This window comes from Herpailurus yagouaroundi, unplaced genomic scaffold (assembly GCF_014898765.1).
Source record: "Herpailurus yagouaroundi ecotype Mexico unplaced genomic scaffold, PumYag 77, whole genome shotgun sequence".
Taxonomy (NCBI): Eukaryota; Metazoa; Chordata; class Mammalia; order Carnivora; family Felidae; genus Herpailurus; species Herpailurus yagouaroundi.
This window is the reverse complement of record NW_024412388.1, coordinates 15,407,256-15,431,185: the sequence shown is the minus strand read 5'-3', so window position 1 is coordinate 15,431,185 and position 23,930 is coordinate 15,407,256. Positions and strand designations below refer to the sequence as shown.

Here is a 23,930-nt window from a genome sequence, read left to right as displayed (position 1 = left end):
GTTTTCTGTTAACATTCTGATGTAACTTGTACTGATGTGTATAAAATAGCATTAGTATTTCTAAAACCACTTACTCTCAGTTGCTAACTGAAATCTAATATCCGGTTAACAATAACATATATTCATTTGCTGCATAGAGAATTATCCTTAGCCTGTTGGTTCTTTTAAATGAAGTGATTGTTTAAATTAATATCCAAAAATGTATCCACTAACACTAATTTATTTAGCAGGAATATACTAGAGGAGGTGGTTTGGGGAGAAAAAGACTTTTGCAGGGCTTTTCCCTCCGAGTAGTTTTTGATAGAGTGTTCTGAAACATTTTCTTCTGCTATAGTAGAAAGGGCATAGACTTTAGAGTTGTACAGATCTGGGTTCTTATTACCACCATATTATCATGTAACCAGCTGTTTTAACCAGATCTTTTTCTGAGCCTCAGTTCCCTCCTATGTAAAATGGGGATAAATACCCTTTACATTAGAGATAAGATTCCTAAGGCATCTGACACAAAGTGAACAGTCAATAAGTGGTAGCTGTTTTTAATATTATTATGCAATATAATATGGTTTGATAAAGCAAGAGAAAAGTTACCAGTGTTTACCTGTGTTACCATAGTTAGAATTCTTACTATTGAGTAAATGGACATTGTTTCATTAAAGGATTTCTTTGTCTACCCGTGATTTAATACAAGGCTCTGTTTCTCAAAATACAGTCTTTCCAAGTTAGAGGATGTAAAAGCCAAGCAAAATCTGAGATTCCAAAGACACTTTGCAGGAGAACTCCGAGGTGATTGTATGAAGTGGATGGCAGTTCTTTGGATTAGATGAAGAAATAAAACTCGGGTAGTTTTTAGTATCAACAGACAGTATTGTTAAAGTACTTGAAGAGCTTGGCATTTGGTGTCAGCTAGACCTAGGTTTGACTCTTCTTTATTAACTGAGTGGTTTGGGGTAAGTTATTCACTGCTCTCAGCCTTTGTTTTCTCATTTGTGAAAGGGGCACTGTATTAATACCCATCTTAGGACTGATAGGAAGAGTAAATGAGGGAGTGCAAGTAAACTGATTAGCAATGTTTAGCACATATCAAGAATATATGGGGTAAGATTACTAATAATTTAAAAAAAAAGATAATCTCTTAAGTTAAAAAGATTGATTATTAATTTTAAAAAATGTTTAGTCGAGGACCATAGAGGCCAGGCTTAAATTTTAGTCAGGGATCAATCCAGTAAGACCACTAACAGAAAAATCTGGGATATCTCTGTTCAAGAATAGAGTAGAAAGAAACTGTTGTTTAAGTAAAAACATTTTTGAACTCCTTCATATAAGGCTAAATGTTTCTATTATTTCTATTCAATAGTGATGGTCCTCAAAGGGGGATGTTGTATTTAAGCCTTTACAAATAGTCTTTTTTGGGAAAATCTGTCTTCTGAACTTTCTTCTGAGCCTGAAGTCTTATGATATGCTTTGTCGTTCTTCCATTTCAAAAACCAAGGAAAACTTTAAGGAGTCTTGTGACAAGAGGTTGATTTCAGTTCTAAAATCATTTTTCATGTGTAATAGGACTCACTCAAAAAAGTATTGGCAGATTGGTCCTTTATCTAGCTATAGGATGATACTTGTGAAATTATGGCGTGTTTTAACCATTAAAAAAATTGGAATCACGTATGTGTGTATACTTATTACTTATTCATCAACAAGGAAGATAATGACTTCCTGACACTAGTTCTTAAAGATAGATTCTTGAGATGCAGCATAAATACAGAGCATTGCTTTTGGATACAAAAACTTTAGGTATCTGGGTGTTTTTACTCTGGCATTCCCCTCTTTCTAAATGCCAGTTAGAATTTTTTCATTACACCACAGAGAATTAAGTAAGGAAATAATGTGACTTTGGTTGAGGCAGTAGCAGTAATGAGTGACCTTGGAGAACTAGAGGAGGGAGGGGCTTGGTGTTGAAGTGACGACTGCTGAGCAGGAGCTGCCTGAACCAGTATTAACGGCATAGAGCATGTTAGAAAGAGTTCGCTCTTCTGTGTCCATAGATGTACAGACTAGTTTGGTTTGTTTCACCGTGGAATAGATATTGGCATTTTGGGTGGGATCATCAGTTATGAAAAGCTTCCCTGTAAATTACAGTTCATTAGGCAACCTTAGGGCTCTAAGTGCCAGTAGGATTCCCCAGTGACAATTAAAAAACAAAACAAAAACACCTTCATACATTTCCAAATAACCCCAGTGGAGGTGATACTGTTTCTCATTTGAGAATCACTGGCTGGAGTCGGTATTTAAAATGATCTCCTCAGATCTAACGACAGTTAGAGGTTCATAGAGGAGATGCTCATAAGACAAAACCGTACGTAGAGACTTGTATAGTGAAATCAGTACAGTGAAAAATGTTGAGTGGTTTACAGAGAATACGTTTTTAAAGGGAAAACATCTGTGTCTTATATTAGTTTTGGTTTGTTGTGAATTGAAGGCACAAGTGGATTTTTCAGTTATGGTGGTTTCCTTTGACCAGAAAGCATTAAATTGAGAGTTAGAATTAGTGAATATGTTTCTCACTTTTCCTTTATTGCATTGCATTGTTCATCAGTGGCTCCCTTTCTGATCACATATCCTTTCATGCTTTGATCTTTTTTCAGAAAATAATTTGATTGATGCTGGATGATGTTCCTATGATTGCTGTTTCCAAAGTCCAACAGTAAATACATAACTTTTTGTGAATGCTTAGTAACAATTGTTTCTCTGAACATTATGAAGAAAATAAGTACTGTTGTTTCGATAAGCTAGTTGCGGGTAATTGCTTGTGAAAAGAAAACATGATTGTCCAGGCTAGTAATCTAGGACCTATATATATATATATATATTTTTTTTTTTTTTCTTCTTTGTACAAAGTGAAGTACCTGAATTGAAATGAAACATGTAAGATTTTGGATAGCAAATCTTTTTAGTTTAATAGAACCAAGAAACTGTTACAGAATGTATTTCTTGGGACTACTTTTATTTAGAATATGTTTATGTGTGGCCAGCCAGTGTTCTTATTTAGTCCTTCTAGTCAGGGATACCATGCTCTAGTTAGAATTATGTCAGCCATGTCTTCTTCCAGTGTCATTAGTTTTTGGCTTTTGCAGAAATTCTTCAGGTTAATTAGGATGTTCTTTTCTTTTTGGCATTTTGCAGTCCGAAGACAGCTTTAGATTAGAATAACAGTTTTCTTCAAGGGTGAAAGAAGTACTAAGTAATTTTATATGCGAACACCCTTGGCTTGAGAAATATGTCAACTATTTTTACTCTGGTGTTTGAAAATCCCAAGGTAATTAGAAACTGAAAGAACAGAACAGAACGTACACTCATAAGTGAAACAAGTCACTTGGTATAATGTAGATTCTGACTTGTGTTATTTTCATGTTTGGTAGCTGAAATTTGTGTAGTTGTGGTTTGAAGTTACTTGTGTTCCTGTCCTTATTTTACTTTTGGGTTTCACAACAGAGATCAAGTGTTGGTTTTATAGTACGGCTGAGTAGTCTTTGCATTTTGAGAAAGACCAGGGAATTGGTATTTAAGAGTGTTCATAAAACAAAAAATATTCTGCGGTGTGTCGATACGTGATTTTAGTTCACATAGTATTCACAAGTGTTGGAGAATATGCCATATTCAGAGCAATTGGAGTTAGTATAAACAAATAAAAGCTTCATAAAACACAATAGTATTGGGCATCAAGGAAATATGTTACCTGGTGGCCAGCATTGAAACTGTGTGTGTGTTTTCCTGTTGTAGTTCTGTTCTTGTTGCTAAAAGATTAAAAGAAAACAGCTGGCTTATGTTGTTGTTGTGTTGTGTTTTTTTCCATTATGACCCTTAAAGGTTTTTGTACTCAGAGTTGTGCTATTATATTTGAAGTCTTAGTTTCTGGTAGAGAAATATTTGTATTACTCTAGGCACTTTCTTAAATTTGGAAAGTAAAATAAATGAAGGCTTAGGGCTTGCCTCTGGGGCCAGACCTGGCATATCAGAGTTTAATGGATATTACTTAGAAATCAGATCAAGCATTTATGCAGTCTTATGACCAGTGCTTAGATTTTTCAGAGTTTAAGTCAGTCATGGGCAATTTTATCTGGTGCCTTACTCACAAAAGCATTGTGAGGTTACAGCAGAGATAGTAAAGAAAATATAGGTTAGAAGTTGGCATAACAGGGAATCTTAGCTTTACTGCAAACTAACTTTGAGCATCAGATTTCTTATCTGAGAAATGATAAAACGTGCTCATAAATGATAAAGTATTGAAGTATTACAACAATAGCACCTATTTCCTAAGGGTGTTGTGAGCATCCCAGTGCCTGCCTGTCACGATCCCTTGCGCATAATAGATCCTTGGTAAATGTCAGTTTTCTTTAGCAATAAGACAGCCTGCCTTTCTTCTCCCTTTTCTCAGCCTATTTTTACCTATGAGTAGAGTGTTCTACAAGGATGTTCCTTTCCCAGACTCTACATTATGATCAGACAGAACACCTTCTGTTCCTGACAGAATCCTTAGGGTTTTGTTTTTTGTTTTTTTGTCGGCCATCTGACGTAATCCTCTAGGGCAGTACTTTCTAATAGAACTTTCTGTGATGGTGAAAACGTTCTGTGTCTGTACTGTTCACTATAGTAGCTACTAGTCACATGTGGCTGTTGAGCACTTGAACTGTGCAATGCAGTTGAAGAACTGAATTTTTAATTTAATGTTAATTTAAGTAATCAAATACGGCTAGTGGCTATTGTATTGGAAAACTCAGCTCTAGGGTTTACATCTTCTAATTCTTAATGAAATGTTGAAGTATGTGATATTGGCCACATGCAGGGAAGATACACAAAGAATTTAGAATGTAATAGCCTTCATTATAAATTATTGTAAGTCAGTAGAATCTCTGGTTGATACTTGAGTGATATCCCATTATGTGGACTCTTTACTTCTTGTCCCTTTGTAACTTGCCAGAAAATCATAGCACTGTTATTTTCTCCAGAGTACTTCAGAATTTTTGAAGATATTAATCTAAAAAATTCATAATTGCAAATCTTACTGTTCTTCCAGGAGGCTGAACAATAAATTGCAGAAAGCTAGGTGTTTCAGAAGCATATTTTCGATACGGTTTTTATTGCTTTGCAAGTTAGTATTCAGTAGTTTTTTTCCCGCGTGGGAACTAATGTGATTGAATATGATTTTTCTAGTTGCTAAAAATGAATAGGTAATTTTCAGAGAACTTCTTTTTAAAACTTTTTTATTATATATGGAAATCTGTGACTTTTTTTCTTTCTCTTTTTTTAAGTTTATATATTTGTTTTGAGAGAAAGAACAGGGAGAGAGACAGAGACAGAATCCCAAGCAGGTTCCACCCTGTGAACATGGAGCCCGACTTGGAGCTCAAACTCCCGAACCGTGAGATCATGACCTGAGCCAAAACCAAGAGCCAGACAGTTAACTGACTGAGCCACCCAGGCACCACCAGAGAACTTTTTTTTTCTTTTAAGTTTGTTTGTTTATTTAGAGAGAAAGAGAGAGAGAGAGAACATGCACACAGAGGACAGGGGCAGAGAAAGAGGGAGAGAGAGAATCCCAAGCAGACTTCGCTCTGTCAGCACGGAACCCGTGAACCGTGAGATCAAGACCTGAGACAAGAGTCGGATGCTTAACTAACTGAGCCACCCAGGCGCCCCATGAGAACTTCGAGGTGTTATGTAGATTTTAGAGATCCCCTTGTCTTTTGATGATTTTAGAAAGGGGAATTCATGAGAAGTGATATAATTACCAGCATCTTCAAAAAACAATTATTACTAATGTGTCCAGGAAACTTTTGGTAATGATATCATTATCACATCTGTAGAAGGATTTTCTAAGAGGTAACATTTTTCCTCTGGCTTCTGGAATGTTTCAGTGGAAGTCTGCTATCACAAGTACTCTAAATTTAGCCTCTCTTTTAAATGTGCCTTAGCCTTTTGGAGCTTCCCAAAGTACTACCTCAAATGAGGGCTCATGCTTTTCTTTGCCATCCTCCTGGTGTATTAGTAGACAGTTGGAAGATAAAAGACTTTTATTTATGTATGTATGTATGTATGTATTTATTTATTTTTTAACGTTTATTTATTTTTGAGACAGAGAGAGACAGAGCATGAATGGGGGAGGGTCAGAGAGAGAGAGAGGGAGACACAGAATCTGAAACAGGCTCCAGGCTCTGAGCTGTCAGCACAGAGCCCGACAGCCCGACGCGGGGCTCAAACTCACGGACTGCGAGATCATGACCTGAGCCGAAGTCGGCCGCTTAACCGACTGGGCCACCCAGGCGCCCCAAAAGACTTTTAACCCAGATTGAAATCCAGTTTGGAGATGATACTTGTGTTGTACACAATTCCTCCCTTCTTAACCTAGTCTTTTTCAGCATTTTCATCAGTGACTTACTTGGTTAAATGATATGCCTGTCAAATTTGCTGATGCTTATGTGGTTTTGACACTGCATGATATATTCAGACTCTAAAAGTATCTCTACAGTCTGAAATGATGGGTTGAAATTTGCCAGTTAATTTTTTTTTTAATTTTTAAAAAAATTTTTATGTTTATTTATTTTTGAGAGAGAGAGACAAAGTGCAAGTGGGGTAGGAGCAGAGAGGGAGGGAGACACAGAATCCAAAGCAGGCTCCAGACTCTGAGCCGGGAGCACAGAGCCTGATGTGGGGCTTGTACTCACCAAGTGTGAGATCATGACCTGAGCCGAAGTTGGATGCTCAACCAATTGAGCCACCCAGGCATCCCTAAATTTGCCAGATAAATTTTCAAAAGAACAATATGCAAGATTCCCTTGTATGTTCCTGTACAAGAACACCTCTTTATAAGTACATACAAAAGTGAAGAGCATGACTTATTTTTAGGATATATGTAAAGAAGACTGAAGGGTTTTTAAAAGATTGTATGTAACTCAGTACCAATCAGTAGTAAAATGTGGTTGACAGAAGCTCTTCTGTTGTTCTTGGTTTTATTAGTAGAAATGTAGTCAGCCAGAATCAGAGACAGATGTTTCTCTTTCATTTAGCAACAGATACATTTATTGAGTGAAGCCAGGTATGTTCTGGGAAGACGCCACCTGGATAGTTGTGTTTGGTTCTCTATTTAGTCAGACTTGGAGCAGTGGAAACCTATTGAGAGAAACCTGAAGAGGGAATTCAGAATCTTGGTTCAAGGGATAGAACGTGGAGGGTAATGATTGGCTTTGAACAAAAAGTAGACGGTGTGAAAGTTGGCAGTGATGGCTGTCTTCAGATAACTTCCATGGTAGAAGGATTTGACGTTGATGTGATTTTAGGAATAGTTATTGGACCAGAGGGTAGATGACACAGAGAGAGAAATTTAGAGCCAGTAGAAGGGAAGACCTCTGCTGTGTCAGAACTCCATTTAACAATGAAACGGAACTGTGTCTTGGGTTGCTCAAGTTTCATAACCTCAAGGCCATTTCATATAAGAGATTTAAACTGTAGGTATGTGGTTAGATTAAATGGCCTGTACTGTCCTCACATCCAGGTGAGTTTGATTCTTTTAATGATTCTTCATCACTCATTAGACAGGCAAAGGGATTCTGAAGCATTGCAAGCAGTTTGGGAAGGCCCATTCACGTTTACACCTTCTTTTTCATAACCTGTGGTTTTCTGCCATGCCCACCCACAGATTTTAAATTTCCTGTCCCACTATTAAATCATAATCTAAATTCACAGTTGAATGGCTAGGAGAGAGTGCAAAAAAGAGAATTCATCTCTTTTTATGTCTTTGTTTTTCCAGCCATTACACCTTTTCTAGTTCTATTGATACTAGAATCTTGTGTGTGTCTGCACACACATGCTGCGGGAGTGGGGAGCGAGGGAAGGAGGGTCGGAAGGAACTTCTTAAAGGGGAAAAATAAGCTCCAGATCGCCTGCCCCTGTAAAAATCTTAATGCAGTGAGATTGAGTAAAAGTAGGTCTGTTAAATGTTGTACCAAGCATGTAAAAGCATATGAACAGGTATCAGTTACTTTAAGGGAGATAGAGAATTAGAATCTTATAGGTAGAAGAAATTTGTTTTCCTGACGAATAAGCATGAATTTTGTGAAGTAACCGATGGAGCATTTTTCTTACCAGGAATCAGTTCTGGTTGAGGGATATGCAGCCCTTAGTGCATTGGATAAAGGTCTCAACACATCCGTGCAGCCTTTGAAAAAATGTCTTCTGACTGACAGTTGTTGGAAAATATGAGGGGTGTTCCACTTCGTGAGAAGTGGAGTGTGTAACAATTAAAGTTAGAGACCTAAACCTGACTGTGTTTAAATTACGGATAGGAGACCTTTAGTAAGGTACTTGATCTCCAGTCCTTCAATTTTCCCTTATATCTAATGGGAGTGATAATAGTACCTGCCTTAGAGGTGTGTTGTGAGAATAATTTAATATATATGTAAAAGGTTTTGAGTGGTTGCTGGTAGGTAGTAAGTGCTATGTAAATCTCCACTCTTATTTAGTGTGCATATATGAATACATTTTTCTACATTGCTTCAAAGCTGAAATCTTAGTGTATTAAAAAAAGCATGTCTAGGGGCGCCTGGGTGGCGCAGTCGGTTAAGCGTCCGACTTCAGCCAGGTCACGATCTCGCGGTCCGTGAGTTCGAGCCCCGCGTCAGGCTCTGGGCTGATGGCTCAGAACTTGGAGCCTGTGTCCGATTCTGTGTCTCCCTCTCTCTCTGCCCCTCCCCCGTTCATGCTCTGTCTCTCTCTGTCCCAAAAATAAATAAACATTGAAAAAAAATTAAAAAAAAAAAAGCATGTCTACATAACCACAAATTTTGTGTTTTATTGAGTTCAGCTGCACGTTAATATTAGCAGTAATATTAACAGTAATATCGTTTCTTTTTTTAAACCACTGAAGAAGATAGTCTTACTGCTATTCCGAATCCTCCTTGAATCAGCTGTAATCGCAGTTACTGTAAACAGAGTGGTTAAAAACCCCAGCAGAGGAGTTGGAAAAGAGTGCCAAGAAAAGGACTCGCATATAGTAAACTGTTAGAATTGTGGGGAAACTCTGACCGTATCTGCTTTTCTTGCTCTATACAACTCAATAGCATTGTGTCTCTTCAGGCAGTAAATACTTTGACAGAATTTGATGATAATATAACCACAGTAGATCATCACCTGTTCTGTTTGATACTGTCCTTATCTTGGCTGCCCTCTAGAGTTGGTGGAAAAGGATCTTACAGGAGTAAGATTTCTGTCTACTATATCTAATATCTAGTAATGCTCAATTAGTTGAGCAGAGGAATGACTATTCTCTCCTTGAGACCTGTAATAGTTCTGTGGCCCCCAATACATTAACCAAGTTATAAAAATGCTTAAGTTCATTCCTAAAATATGTTTATAGCTCACATACATTGATGAGTAATAGATTTTACCTGCTGTGTAATTCAGAGAAGTGAAGTCTAGGGTGGAAAGCTTACTAGTTCAGTGTTCCTGGCTGAAGTCAACAGAAATTCTTGTGTCTGTTACCAACACTGTGTCGGTGGAAATAACTAGAAGACTATTGCTGTTGGTGTGGTCCCAGCCCAGGTTCCTGTATTACCAACTTTGCTTCTTGTACTTTCTTTTCATCTCCATCAGCTACTCTCTATGGCCTCCCTCATTTACTCCATTCTCCTGCTGTACTGTCTGTTGTTTTTCTGTGACTTAATCTCTTTAGGGCTTTCTTTGTCCTGGGTTATGAAGGCCAAATGGGGATGAGCCTTGGGCGCTGGATCCTAATCCTTCCGATTGAGCACAGGATGAAAAGTTATTTCTTCTATCACATTTGGGTAGCTTGATGCTTAAGAAGAGTAAGACAGGATATGACCAGAGTGGGCCCACAGGTCAAAGCTCATCCTTGCCTTTATTTGGGCCAGTAGAAGTACTCATGTCTGGAATATGAAACAACTCATGAGATTTTGGAGCTAGACCACATTTTAAGAATAGTTTTATATTTCCCCATTTTAAAGCTTTAAGTGGCCTCTTATATACTGTGGTAGTGGAGAGGTTCCTGTCCTGAAGGGTCTGATAAATTTTGAAAAGCCTAGTTATTTCTTAGGACTTCTGTAAACTTTTTTTTAAATTAATTTATTTATTTTGAGAGAGTGAGCGAGTCAGGGAGGGGCAGAGAGAGAGGGAAAGAAATAGAATCCCAAGCAGGCTCTTTGCTGTCAGCATGCAGACCAATGAGGGGCTCGATCTCATGAACCATGAAATCAACAAGAGTCGGATGCTTAACCAACTGAGCCACCCAGGCGCCCCTGTAAACTTTAAAATAATGAATGGCACTTTTATTATTACCTCTTTTCTCCATTAAAAATGGAGAGTGGATCATAGAGAAGCTGAATAACTAATGCCAAATTACATAATGGGTGTCTGTAGAGCCAATAGTAGGAATCAGTAGTCCCAACTGTACTTGTGCTAATAAGTAGACATATCCTCTCAAGCTGTTATAACTTGTGGCTACTACTAGAATATTTTTGCCACTGGATTTATTTATTTTCAATTAAATATGATTTGATTCTTCAATTCCACGTGTCCTTGAATTCTCAAGTGGAGAATTGTCATTCTGATTTTCTAATCTTCCTTCTTTTCCTGTTATTACTAAATACAAAGATATTTTTGTTGAGCTGCATGCTATGTCCTACCCCTTCCTACTGATCTATAAGCTTTTCCATTGGCTTTCTTTCTGTTTCCTACTGCTTTCTTGCTTCATAATTGAAGGGAGGATTCAGACCCATCCAGGTAACAACTACTGGTTCTGCATGGCCTCTTTATTGCTCTATTCCCTTATTATTATTACAGTGAGACAATTACAGTTGATTGTTGCTGATGATTATACATGCATTTATGGTGGGAATTTACAATTGGTATATTGTTTCAAGGCTTGTAAGCCTGCAGTGAGAACCATAAATGACCACAGGTACTGGCTGCTATTTGATACATTTGAGTTCTCTTCCTTCCAGACCATTCTTAAGTCTGTCTAGATTTGTCACTTCTCTTGCAAACTATTCAAGAAAGTAAAATTGGATTCGATTTAATATGGGTTGCCACTTTTTAGGAAAGGAAGGCCATTCCCATCACCCTATAGGTAGTTTTAATTTAACTTGACTGAGATGAAAGTATTTATATCCAGGTTGATTTCTTGTTCTTCTAAATATTTTATAAATTACTTGAATGGTAGTTTTTAGGTGACTGCTTTTAATTTTTAATAAGTTGATTATGAGCCACCTACTCTTAGTGAAATAATCAGTACTTTTATATAGTAGAACGAGTTTTAGAGAGACAAGCTTTTGTTACATTTTATCACAGATTTTAAAATTCATAATTATGGTATAGAATTTTTAGTTTAAATTAGCTGAGACTTCATTTTAAAAGTGAGACCGCCCTGTTTTCATATGTGTGACAGCATTGATCAAAACTTGACTTAGTGTGCCTAGTGTAGGATATGTTTTTTGATCCCAGCCATAGACAGTTTGTCTCTTTCCATGTACATTGTATTTTCAATTAAAGTTGATAACCTTTTTATTAGTGGAAAAAAGGAGAAAGCTCAAGATAGTAAAATTTACGTATTTCCCTTTGTAAAAAATATATATATAAATATTTGTTTCTCCCCTCCTCAGTTTTTTCAGAGGCCTCAGATACAGCCTCCTAGAGCTACCATCCCGAACAGCAGTCCTTCCATTCGTCCTGGTGCACAGACACCCACTGCAGTGTATCAGGCCAATCAGCACATCATGATGGTTAACCATCTACCCATGCCGTACCCAGTGCCCCAGGGCCCTCAGTACTGTATCCCACAGGTAAAGTATCTCTCAGGTCTGTGTGGTCCAGCAGTAGAGTGGGGATTTACTCACATTCTCATCAGAGGAAGCAGGTAGGGTGGGTGATAGCAGTGGTTTTTTAGTAACATATATGTGAACTTTCTTGTTGGTTATAAGTCTCGCCATTTTGTCATTTTCCATAATATTGTAAGGAGGTATTTCTACATCTCTTTACTTAAGTTTTTCTAAGCTGTTAGAGGAATTATTTTTATCTCCTGGCTTTCCCCCATCCCTTCCTCACATCCAACTTCTCTAAAATAGACTCAGTAATTAATGCTGTTCCTGTGATATCATTCAATTTCGTTGAAAGCTACCAGCCTGAAATAATTTTACAGTGAGCTGATGTTGGTCTGTGCACTGATTTGCTGTAAGGTTTTACCTAATGCATATCTTTCTCTCCATCCTCACTGCATCTTGATGGCAAGCAAACATTTTTTAATGTATTTAACCAAGTGTTTTCATTTTATTTAAGTAATTCTCTTATATATACACACACATACACACAGCTCTTTATTTTATAGTAAGCTACTTCATATTATTTATAAATGTCTTTAATTTCTTTTTTCTAGTACCGTCATAGTGGCCCTCCGTATGTTGGGCCCCCACAACAATATCCAGTTCAACCACCAGGGCCAGGGCCTTTTTATCCTGGACCAGGACCTGGGGACTTCCCCAATGCTTATGGTAAGTATGTATGAAATATTGAGCAAGTTCTGCTACTTTGTTGTGTTTTATTTCATTTTGTTGTTTTGCTAATCAGTTTAGGCAGTGAGGTTTAGTGGTGTAAGGAATTTTTAAATAAAATGTTGCAAACAGTTCTGACCTGAAAGCCTTTTAGAGAATGGCTTACCAGGAAAGAGTATTACAGAAATATATTTAGTTAACGACATCTTCTGAAAGAGCTGGTAATTGGAAAGAACCCATGTCTCAAGGTTCTGATATCTGAAACCAAATCATCATTACCTGGATTTTTACTGGATTTTTGCTGGTAGAATAAACATACGATTGACTATTGAACAGCACGGGTTTGGACTGCATGGACTCACTTATATATGGATTTTCTTTTCAGTAAATACAGTATGGTGTTATAAATGTATCTTTTCTTCTCTATGATTTTCTTAATAATGTTTTTTTCCAGCTTTTTTGTTAAGACTGTATACATGTAGTATATGTAATGTATAAAATATGTGTTAATCAACTATTAATTGGTAAGGCTTCTAATCAGCAGTAGGCTATTAGATGAAATTTTGAGAATTCCAAACTTATACATGGACATTGGCCTGGATGCAAGGGAGCCGAGTGTGCCCCTTACCTGTGCATTGTTCAAGGGGCAACTATACCTTATCTCCCTTCTGTGATTTCTTTTTGTCCAATCATTTATCACCATTTATCAAAGCCTTTGTTAATGTTTTCCTACTAGCATGTACTATCCACAAAGGCAAGGAATTTTGTTGTTTTGTTCACTGCTATATCCCTAGCACCTAGAGCAGTGACTAGTAGGCTGTTGGGGTAGGATGACTGAGTACAACTTTCAAAATGATACATTGTTAAAATGATACACTTTATAGCTTCATTAAGTGTCTCAAGTGTGTATATATAAGACACAGCTTTATTGAAGTATTTTTACTAAGAAATATTTGATATTTTCAAAACAACACATACTACCTACATGTGTTATTTTTGTTTTAAGTAGACTCCATGTCCGATATGGGGCTTGAACTCATGACCCTGACATTAAGAATTGTATACTCTACCTACAGAGTTAGCCAGACACTCCCATGTATGTGTTTTAGAGTAAAATAATACATGTGCATCACCAGCTCTGACATAGAATGTTGCCAGGATTATCGAAGTGTTCCTTGCTTGCTCCTTCAACTTCATTTGAACTTGTAGTTTTCATACCACCTCAGTGCCTTGGTATTGGCACTTATTCTGCAAATTTAAATCCAGTTAAGATCGTTTAAGGGCGCCTGGGTGGCTCCGTCGGTTAAGTGTTTGACTTCAGCTCAGGTCGTGATCTCACGGTTTAAGAGTTTGAGCCCCGTGTGGGACTCCGTGCTGACAGCTCAGAGCCTGGAGCCTGCTTTGGATTCTGTGTCTCCCTCTCTCTCTGCCCCTCCCCTGCTCTCACTCTGTCTCTTTGTCTCAAAAATAAATAGAACGTTAAAAAATTTTTTTAATAAACATAAAAATAAATAAAATAATTTTTTTTCATCTTTATGTATTTATTTTGAGAGAGAGAGAGAGCGAGCACAAGCAGAGGAGGGGCAGAGAAAGTGTGAGAGAGATTCCCAAGCAGGCTCTGCACCATCAGCTCAGAGCCTGATGCAGGGCTCAATCCCGTGAACCGTGAGATCATGACCTGAGCTGGAATCAAGAGCCAGATGCTCAACCGACTGAGGCACCCAGGTGTCCTAGTTAAAATTATTTTTAAGTATAAAATTGACTGTTGATATTACCTAGAATTTATTAAGTGGAAAGAAAACTATAAGGTGAGATTGTCAGAGTAAACATGCTAAAATCCACAGGATTTTCTTTCAATCGCATGTTGCAAAGGGAATGCAATTGTATATTCTAATTTATAAAATCAGTTTGAAAGATGTCTCACTAAATTCTAGTATGGAGGTGCCTGGGTGGCTCAGTTGATTGAGCATCCAACTGTTGATTTTGGCTCAGGTCATGATCCCAAATTGGTGGGATCACACTCCATGTTGGATCCTGCACTGAGCATGGAGCCTGCTTGGGATTCTCCCTCTCCCTCCCCCCCCCCCCCGTGCCCTCCCTCTCTGTCTCTAAAAAAAATAAAAATACATGAAATCTAGTCTGTTTATTTATAAATAATATAAATGGCTTTTTGACTCGGAAAATGTCATTAAAATTCTATTATAAATCTGTGCTAGCCCCCTTTATTGCTCTTAATATTACTACAGTATATATAGAAACAATATAGATGAGTTTATAAGTAGGGAAGTATTTTGCTGATTTGTGTATACAATATTATAACATATTTGGCTTTATTTCTATTATATACAGACCGTATTTGTTTATTTTCACAAAAAGCAGGATATTGAGGGGCAGTTATATCTCAGATATTGTTGATGTCTGTTCCTTTTGTTAGATATTCTTTCTTCCTGGGGAAATTCTTATGCAGATCCAATATCCATTAAGTAGGCAATTTGTCATCCAGATTAAAGCACTGTTTCCCTAGTTTCCTTAAGATGAGAAAAACGTCTTAAAATAATTTTTCGTTATGAAAGTAACCAATTTAGTGATGAAAAATACAAATAATATAGAATATATGAAGTTGAAAGATCCAATTTTTCTCCCTACTCCTCTCCCTAAAGAAATAATGATTTAACAGATCAATACATACTTTTTCACTTACATTTAAATGATTTTTAATACAAATGGACATACACAATTTATAATGTTCTAAGACTTCCTGGTTCTCCCTCCCCCCCCCCCCCCCCCCCCCCCCCCCCCCCATCTCACAATATATTCTTGGGCATCTTTCCATTTTATTATCTACAGAATTTCAAGCTACATAGTTTTCCATTTTAGCAATGAATCATAATTTATAATCCAGTCTTCTCCTAGGAAGTTTACATTATCTTCATTATTTGGGCATATATTTTAGTTGTAAAGATTACTACTAGTTAATATGCTTTTCTGTCAGACTTAAAAGCTCTGATCTAGTAGTTTCCATTGATTATAGGTTCTTCAGCTATACCACCTTGAGGCAGCTGTTGTATCCTTATGGTCTAGAAGCCAAAAACATCCCCCTTCCTATTTTCTTTTCTTGGAATCTTCTCTTGGATCCATCTAATCCTGATGCCCCCCCTTTACTCTCTTTCCTCTTTTGCCCTAATCTTGGGTTCAGGTTAAAAGTGAATATAGAAGAGTACCTGGGTGGCTCATTCGGTTAAGTGTCTTTTGATTTCAGCTTAGGTCATGATTTCAGGGTTTGTGGGATGGAGCCCTGTGTGTGCCCTCTGTGCTGTCAGCACAGAGCCTGCTTGGGATTCTCTCTCTCCTCTCTCTCCCTGCCCCTCCCCTGCTCAAGCTCTTGCTCTCTCAAAATAAATAAACTAAAAAAAAAAAAAAAAAAAAAAGCTAACTAATCTAAATCCTATGTATTTAAATTATGTAAAAGTGTGCACGTGGACTGAAGTGGCTAACACAATTTTTTAATTTTTAAAGAATTGGGGCCCCTGGGTGGGTTTGTCAGTTAAATGTCCAACTCTTGATATCAGCTCACATCATGATCTCATGGTTCATGAGTTTTGAGCCCTGCATTGGACTCTGTGCTGGCAGTGCAGAGCCTGCTTGGGATTCTCTCTGGCTCTCTACTCCACCCATGCTCTTTCTCTATCAGTCTCAAAATAAAGAAAGAAATAAACTTAAAAATAAATAAATAAATAAAAGGCATCAGGTATAGGGATCAGATCCGAATTCTCTGTTCTGAAGGACAGCAGTCCTATCTTCTAGGGCAGAGGACCTTCCTCTGGCTGAACTGGTGAGGAACGAATCCTAGTCTCATTCCTTCCTGCCTACTTTTCAGAATTCTTAGTTCTTAGTCCTTAGCTTTTAGTTCATTCTAGTGTACTAACATTTTATTCCTCTCTTGGGTTTAAATCTTGAAGCAGTGATTCTCAAAGATTATTTTTACTTGCCATGAAGTTCAGTAATCAAGATCATAGAATTCTAATTCTTGCAGTGTTTTTACAGTGTTGTGGAAAAATAACTAATGAGTAGTATTTGCTCAATGTCATTTTTCAGGTTTTCTCTTATTGCTGTTTTCTTAAATATTTTGATGCCTGTTACAGCAGGAAAGTACCTCAGGAAGACTAAAATTATTTCCAGGCCAACACTAGGGGTGATGGCCCAAGGTGTAAAAAATTAGGTTTGGGAACAAAGACGTGTGGTTAGCAGTGACAGTGATACTGAGAAAGATAAAAAAAAGTTTGAGAATTTACCTGGTAAAAGGTCCCATTCTCCCTTGCTTCAAACCAGCATACTTTTCCTTTTTTTTTTTTTTTTTAACTCTATCCTGTGATTTCTCCCTCCCCCTTTCATTTTCATTCTACTTTTTTCCTGAGCTTCATGGTGATTGGGTATGATATTCAGTTTCTGAGAACTGAGAGATTTGTTCATTGTTCCCCATGATGCATAGAGGTGGGAAACTTTACGGCATCTTAAGTTGAATTTGATTGTGTATTTGTGTAGTGTTAATATTTTGATTATTGATGTGGTTGTATACCAATGTTACTATTCTTGGATATTACAGGATAAATTGGTGTTAATTTGCCAACCTGCATATTTAGCCACTATGTTTATTTTTTTTTTCTATAGAAAATTTGAAGTTTTGAAAGGTTTTTGGAAGACCTGCAGTGTATAAGACAGTGTGTTAGGTAGGGGCTCCTGGGTTAAAGTAATGGCTAGATAGTGGCTCAGTCTGTCAGATGTCCAACTCTTGATTTCAGCTTCTCGTGATCTAAAGTTCATGAGCCCAAACATCATTGGGCTCCACGCTGACAGTGCAGATCTGCTTAGGATTTTCTCTCTCTCCCTCTCTCTCTGCCACTCGCTCACACACACATTCTCTCTCAAAATAAATAAATAAACTTAAAAAAAAAAAGAAAAAAGACAAGGGCACCTTGGTGGCTTAGTCAGTTAAGCCTCTGACTCTTGGTTTCGGCTTAGGTCATTATCTTGGTGGTTTGTGAGTTCGAGCCCCACATTGGGCTCCGCACTGGTGTGGAGCCTGCCTCAGATTCTGTCTCTCTCCCTCTCTCTCTGCCACTCCCCTGCTCGTTCTCTTTCTCTACCTGTCAAAATAAATAAACTTAAAAATTAAAAAAAAAAAAAAAAAAAAAAGAAGGTGACATGCTAGGTATTTGTAGAATTTAGATGTTAAGATACTCTTCCTGCCTTTCAGGATTGTACAGTGCATTTATTTGACATTTGTGTTTAGGGTTTTATTAATGGGAAGAACTGTAAATGCTGACTAGACCATTGGTTCCCAGATTTTTCAATGTCCTGGTCAAATAAAAATTTTAAAAAGTAAAGTAAAATAAAAGAAGAAACATACAAGACTATTAGATTTTTTACTTTTGCCAATAAGACTTGTAAAGAAAACGGCTATTTAATGTTAGTATCATTTCATATAGGAAGACTGTTTTAAAAACAAAGGAACAAGACTGAAATAATTTCAAAATAGTAACAGACCTTTCCAAAATGTCAAGTTGGCAAGCCTATAGTTGTGTCTCTGTGTGTGTTATCATAATGTGATTATTCTTGTATAAATTTTGCCATATATCATTAATACATTTTGTGTAGACTAGGGTTTGGAGAACCACAGGGATCAGGATAAAAAAATGCCAGCCCTTTTTCTATAAAGGGCAGTATTGTAGGTTTTGCAGGCCATTTGGTCTCTGTTGTTACAACTACTCAACTCTTGCCATTTATTTATTTATTTATTTATTTATTTATTTATTTATGTTTATTATTTATTTTGAGAGAGAGAGGGAGAGACAGAATCCCACGCAGGTTCCATGCCATCAGCGAGGAGCCAGATATGGGGCTCAAACTCATGAACCATGAGATCAGGACCCAAGCTGAGGTCAAGAGTCAGATGTTCATCCAACTAAAGCCACCCAGGTGCTCCAACTCTTGCCATTTTAGTGAAAAAGCAACCATAGATAATAGATAAAATATTGTATGTGAGTGTCTTCCAATAAAACTTTACAAAATAAATGGCATTGCACTGGATTTAGCTTCTTGTTGTTAGTTGCCATACCCCTGATGTAGATAAAAGTGCTACATTCCATGCATGAGAAGTTCAGGGACATTGAGTAACAGGCCTAATTGATAAATGGTATGCAAAAGTTATTCACATTTTTAATAGAATAAAATTTTTTTTGTTTTTTAAAAAAATTGTTTTTGAGGGAGAAAGAGAGAGGGAGACCGAGAATCCCAAGCAGTCTCCGCACTGTGAGCACAGAGCCCAGTTCAGGGCTCAGTCTCACCAAACGTGAGATCATGACCTGAGCTGAAATCAAGAGTCTAACCCTTAACCTACTGAGCCACCTAAGTGCTCCTTAAAATAAATTTTTTTAATGTTTATTTATTTATTTTTGAGGCAGAGAGAAGGGAAGCAGGGAAGGAGCGAGAGAGAAAGAGGGAGACACAGAATCCAAAGCAGGCTTCAGGCTCTTAGTTGTCAGCACAGAGTTCGATGCAGGCCTTGAACTCACAAACTGTGAGATCATGACCTGAGCTGAAGTCAGTCACTCAACCAGCTGAACCACCCAGGTGCCCCCAAATAAATGTTTTTAAATGCCTCTGACTATATAAGAAGTTTCATTAGTATATTCTAAAAGATAACCATTGTTTGGTAGGGTAGAATGCCTGCTCTGCTGGGGTCCACAGTTGACTTGATATTCTGCTGTGTTTACCTCTGTGAGATATCGTATGCTACCAGGTTTATTCAGCTGGTATTTATTATATGTGTATTATATGCCAGTCCCTATCTGAGTTATGTTTGACTGAGAACCGTTTCATTAGAACAATCTGTATTTTTTCTTAAAGGGCTGATTCACCTTTTGGATCTTATTTCACTTAGTTTAAAAAATATGGCAAGGTGAGCAGATTGTGTTGCTTCTCTAGCATCATTTGAAACCAATTTCAGGGGATTGTTTTCTGAGTTTTAGAACTAGTGACATTATACGGTAGTGAAGAATTGCTTATGTAAGCTTGATTTTGTTGGGCGCTGGGGTGGCTCAGTCATTTAGGCATCCACCTTCAGCTCAGGTGGTGATCTCATGGTTTGTGAGTTTTAGCCCCGCACCAGGCTCTCTGCTCTCAGCACAAAGCCTGCTTTGGATCCTCTGTCCCTTCTCTCTTCTCCTCACTCTCTCTCTCCCTCTCTCTCAAAAATAAACAAACATAAACAGAAATAAGATTGGCTACGGTGTTTTTCTACATTGAGTTTTTTGAAATCCTCATTACACCCCCTGTTGAGATCTTCTCCAAATTTGATTGTGACCTACACAGTTCTGGTACTGCAAATCATATCGCTTCCAAGAAATTGCCACTTGAAGATTATTGTGATGATGGTGGGGATGGTTTGATGTTGATGATGACAGCGATAGTAGAGCCAACGTTATTTGTTTATTAAAGTACCAAAAAGTTTGCCTGTGTTAACTATCTTCATACCTTCATTTTTTTCCTTCTTGTTCTCATGACTCAGTATCAGTGCTCCTAACAAAGTCTAGTCTTCTACTTGAGCAGTAGATTGCAGCATTTACACATTTAAGGCTCCTTCTCCAGCTGTTCTTTTCTCCCCTTCTGGCATTATTATTTTCTTTCTCCCCATCTGCTGGATTAGTCCTTTCAGCATATAAGTGTATGATTTCATTCATGTCCTTAAGGGGAAAAAAACAAACAAACATTTTTTTGCTTCTCTTAATTATAGCACAACTTTTAAGAAAAGGAGTTACCTGGGGTGCCTGGGTGGCTCAGTTGGTTGAGCGCCTGACTTCAGCTCAGGTCATGATCTCATGGCTCTTGGGTTCGAGCCCCGTGTCGGGCTCTGTGCTGACAGCTCAGGGCCTGGAGCCTGCTTCTGATTCTGTGTCTCCCTCCCCTCAGCTCCTCCCCTGTTCACACTCTGTCTCTCAAAATAAATAAAGATTAAAAAAAAAATTTTTTTAAAGAAAAAAAAGAAAAGGAGTTACCTATGCTGAACTGTCTTCATTTCCATCTCATTCACTATTGGACCCACCCTAATCAGGAGGCATCCCCCTCACCAGTACCCGTGTAACTTTTGTCATGGTCGTCAGTGAATTCTACTTTAGTGAATCTTAGTTGACCTCTCAGTGCCATTTGACATAGAACCACTGTCACAGGCAGCCACCATCAAGGCTTAGCAAATGTCCTGCTGTTGGAGCAGAAAAAAGCCTAACAGTGGTTCTCTGTCAGTAGGGAGAAGAATTAAACCATTCCCAATCCACAAGATGATCAGATATATTCTCTTGCCTCTGACTAAACCCACACACAAAACATATTCACAGAAACCCTTGTTTAAGAATCTCATTGCAGGGAATGGGTGGGCCCCCAGAATAGATTTTTAAAAGCAGTGCTATAGTTTGATTAGTTTTTTGAAAGGTAACTCTGATGGCAATCTGCAGGAGTTGGTTATTTAGTTGTTTCCATATTGGATGCTGACAAAAAGATCAGTGTTTGGAATCATTCCATGATCACTTTAGTAGAGAGAGGGGAGCTAGTGGATAGAGATGATTAAGAGGAATGTTTTTGTTTGTTACTTTTTTTTTTTTTTTTTTTAACTGCTTGTTTGGAGACACAGTGCCATTAGTAGTCTTATAGTGGTTGACAAAATAACTGAATGCTTCCTCTCATTTTTTTCTAATTCTTTAGGAACGCCTTTTTACCCAAGTCAGCCAGTGTATCAGTCAGCACCAATCATAGTGCCTACGCAGCAGCAGCCCCCTCCAGCCAAGAGAGAGAAAAAAACCGTAAGAGATACTTCTTAATTTTTCCTGTTTTAAAATGGAATGTACACTCATTTGTCAAGTAAGTTTACCCACAGCTGTAGTCATTCATCTCAGTTCACAAATGACTGCATTTTTTGTTCTTCCCTTATGTCCTTACCACTAGACCAGAGGATTTGTATGGACACATACTAGAAAGTAACATTTGCTTAATATCATTTTCAGCATGCACTAAACTAGGTATGCCAGATGACAACATGCCTTCTTCAGAAACTGGGAGGGTTTGTCTGCTAAGACCTTGCTAAGTGGGAGAAGTTTGAGCTCAGTTTTCACATACTGATTATTGTCCTTGAACTTTGTCCTGTTCAGTTCTACATTCAAATATGAACTGACCACAGGAAATCAGCAGAAGAGAACTGAGCAAAGTATTAATGACAACAATAAAAATCCTCCCTGTTGGAATAGATTTCTTTTTCGAAACAGCAGAACTTAGAAAATGTATTTTAATTATTTTAAAGAGGTTACGGGGGCTTTGTATCTGTCTAGTAAGGCAGACTCAAGCAAATTAGAATGCAATAATAGAAAATTCAGGTTGTAGGACATCCTGTAGAAGAGTGGCTCGCAATCTTTTACCTATTAGGACACACAAAATGGAATTCACAAAGATAAGATAGGTGGGAGGGATATCATCATAGTCAATACATCTTCTTTTTTAATTTTTTTTTTTTTTTTTTTACATCTAGTCAATATTCTTGACAGTGCTCTCGGTAAAAATTAATAAAACTCAAAACTTGGTTCTTTTCTTATCAGACACATGTTTCTTGTGCACACATCACAATAAACAGCACATGGCAGTGTTGCCAGACACTACAGTTGAGAAAGTATGCTTTGGAAATGTTAAAACCTCATGGTAGATGTTGGACTTGCAGAACATTCAGGATGCACAAACATTAATAAAGAAGAGAATGAAAGTGAAAGACATAATAGATGCTACTGTAAAAGAAAATAGAACAAATGAATTAGAAGCAATATTTAAAACTGTAGTAGTGGGGCGCCTGGGTGGCGCAGTCGGTTGAGCGTCCGACTTCAGCCAGGTCACGATCTCGCGGTCCATGAGTTCGAGCCCCGCGTCGGGCTCTGGGCTGATGGCTCAGAGCCAGGAGCCTGTTTCCAGTTCTGTGTCTCCCTCTCTCTCTGCCCCTCCCCCGTTCATGCTCTGTCTCTCTCTGTCCCAAAAATAAATAAATGTTGAAAAAAAAAATTTTTTTTAAACTGTAGTAGAAACAAGTTTCTTTACCTGAAAACATAGCTGATACTAGGAATCTTACTGAAAAACTCCCAAAGCAGCTTCCAGATCCAGGTGGTTTTATTAATGAATTCTTTGCTATTTCTATGAAGCCAGGGCTACCTTGGCTGCTCTCTGGAGGTGAGGATAGCAAAGAGGGCCTTTAGGTCTCAGCAACATCACAGGTTGGAAGGCCTAGATCCTGGGGCTCCCTCTCCTTTATAGCACCATCTCCACTGATATCAGTGAGCATAGGTAGCCTTTAAAAAAGTAAGAGAACCGGGGAGCCTGGGTGGCGCAGTCGGTTAAGCGTCCGACTTCAGCCAGGTCACCATCTCGCAGTCCGTGAGTTTGAGCCCCGCGTCAGGCTCTGGGCTGATGGCTCAGAGCCTGGAGCCTGTTTCCGATTCTGTGTCTCCGTCTCTCTCTGCCCCTCCCCTGTTCATGCTCTGTCTCTCTCTGTCCCAAAAATAAATAAACGTTGAAAAAAAAATTTTTTTTAAATAAAATAGTAAGAGAACCACGTACATTGTTCTGCATCTTGCTTCTTTTCACCTACCAGTACCTCTTGATGATCGTTCCATCTCAGTACATGTGGATTTATTTCATTCTGTCTACTGTCTGTTTGGTATTTAATTGTAAGGATGTAGCATAATTTTTTTTTTAATTTTTTTTTCTTTTTTTTTTCAACGTTTTTAATTTTTGGGACAGAGAGAGACAGAGCATGAACGGGGGAGGGGCAGAGAGAGAGGGAGACACAGAATCGGAAACAGGCTCCAGGCTCTGAGCCACCAGCCCAGAGCCCGACGCTGGGCTCGAACTCACGGACCGCGAGATCGTGACCTGGCTGAAGTCGGACGCTTAACCGACTGCGCCACCCAGGCGCCCCTGTAGCATAATTTTTTAATTACTGTGTTCTTGATTAGCCTTGAGATTGTTTCTATGCCTTTGCTCAAAAAACCTCTGTTACAGTTAGCATTCTTACATGCATATGTAAGTCTATCTGCAACATAAACTCCTATTTCTAATTACTAGGATATGTACATTTTTCATTTTGTTAAGGAACCATTTATGACCCTTAAAACTTCGTTCTACAGAGTAAGATGTATTTTAAAACGATTTTACTTATGAATTTTATGTTAATTATTGTACACAAAATCAGTCAATTTGGCAGTGCTTATAAGACAAGTGTTAATACTTGGCCTTTTTGACCTAGAAATTCAGCGAATTGGATCTCTTTTTAGCTTGTTACTCTAATTTGTTCAAGTC

General features: G+C 38.0%; 1 protein-coding gene across 30 annotated transcripts in view; it reads left to right on the top strand.

The window, feature by feature from the left end:
* The window catches only part of EIF4G3 (eukaryotic translation initiation factor 4 gamma 3), a 286,899-nt gene that overhangs the window by 132,340 nt on the left and 130,629 nt on the right, over positions 1–23,930 (top strand). For 20 of the 30 annotated variants that reach the window (XM_040463621.1, XM_040463823.1, XM_040463808.1 and 17 more), the window contains 4 exons: positions 10,765–10,785; positions 11,664–11,843; positions 12,434–12,548; positions 21,303–21,400. In XM_040463621.1, the coding sequence (XP_040319555.1) occupies positions 10,765–10,785; positions 11,664–11,843; positions 12,434–12,548; positions 21,303–21,400 (414 nt within the window). The remainder of the gene's footprint in view (positions 1–10,764; positions 10,786–11,663; positions 11,844–12,433; positions 12,549–21,302; positions 21,401–23,930) is intronic. The other 10 variants (XM_040463813.1, XM_040463767.1, XM_040463740.1 and 7 more) reach the window with 1 other exon arrangement.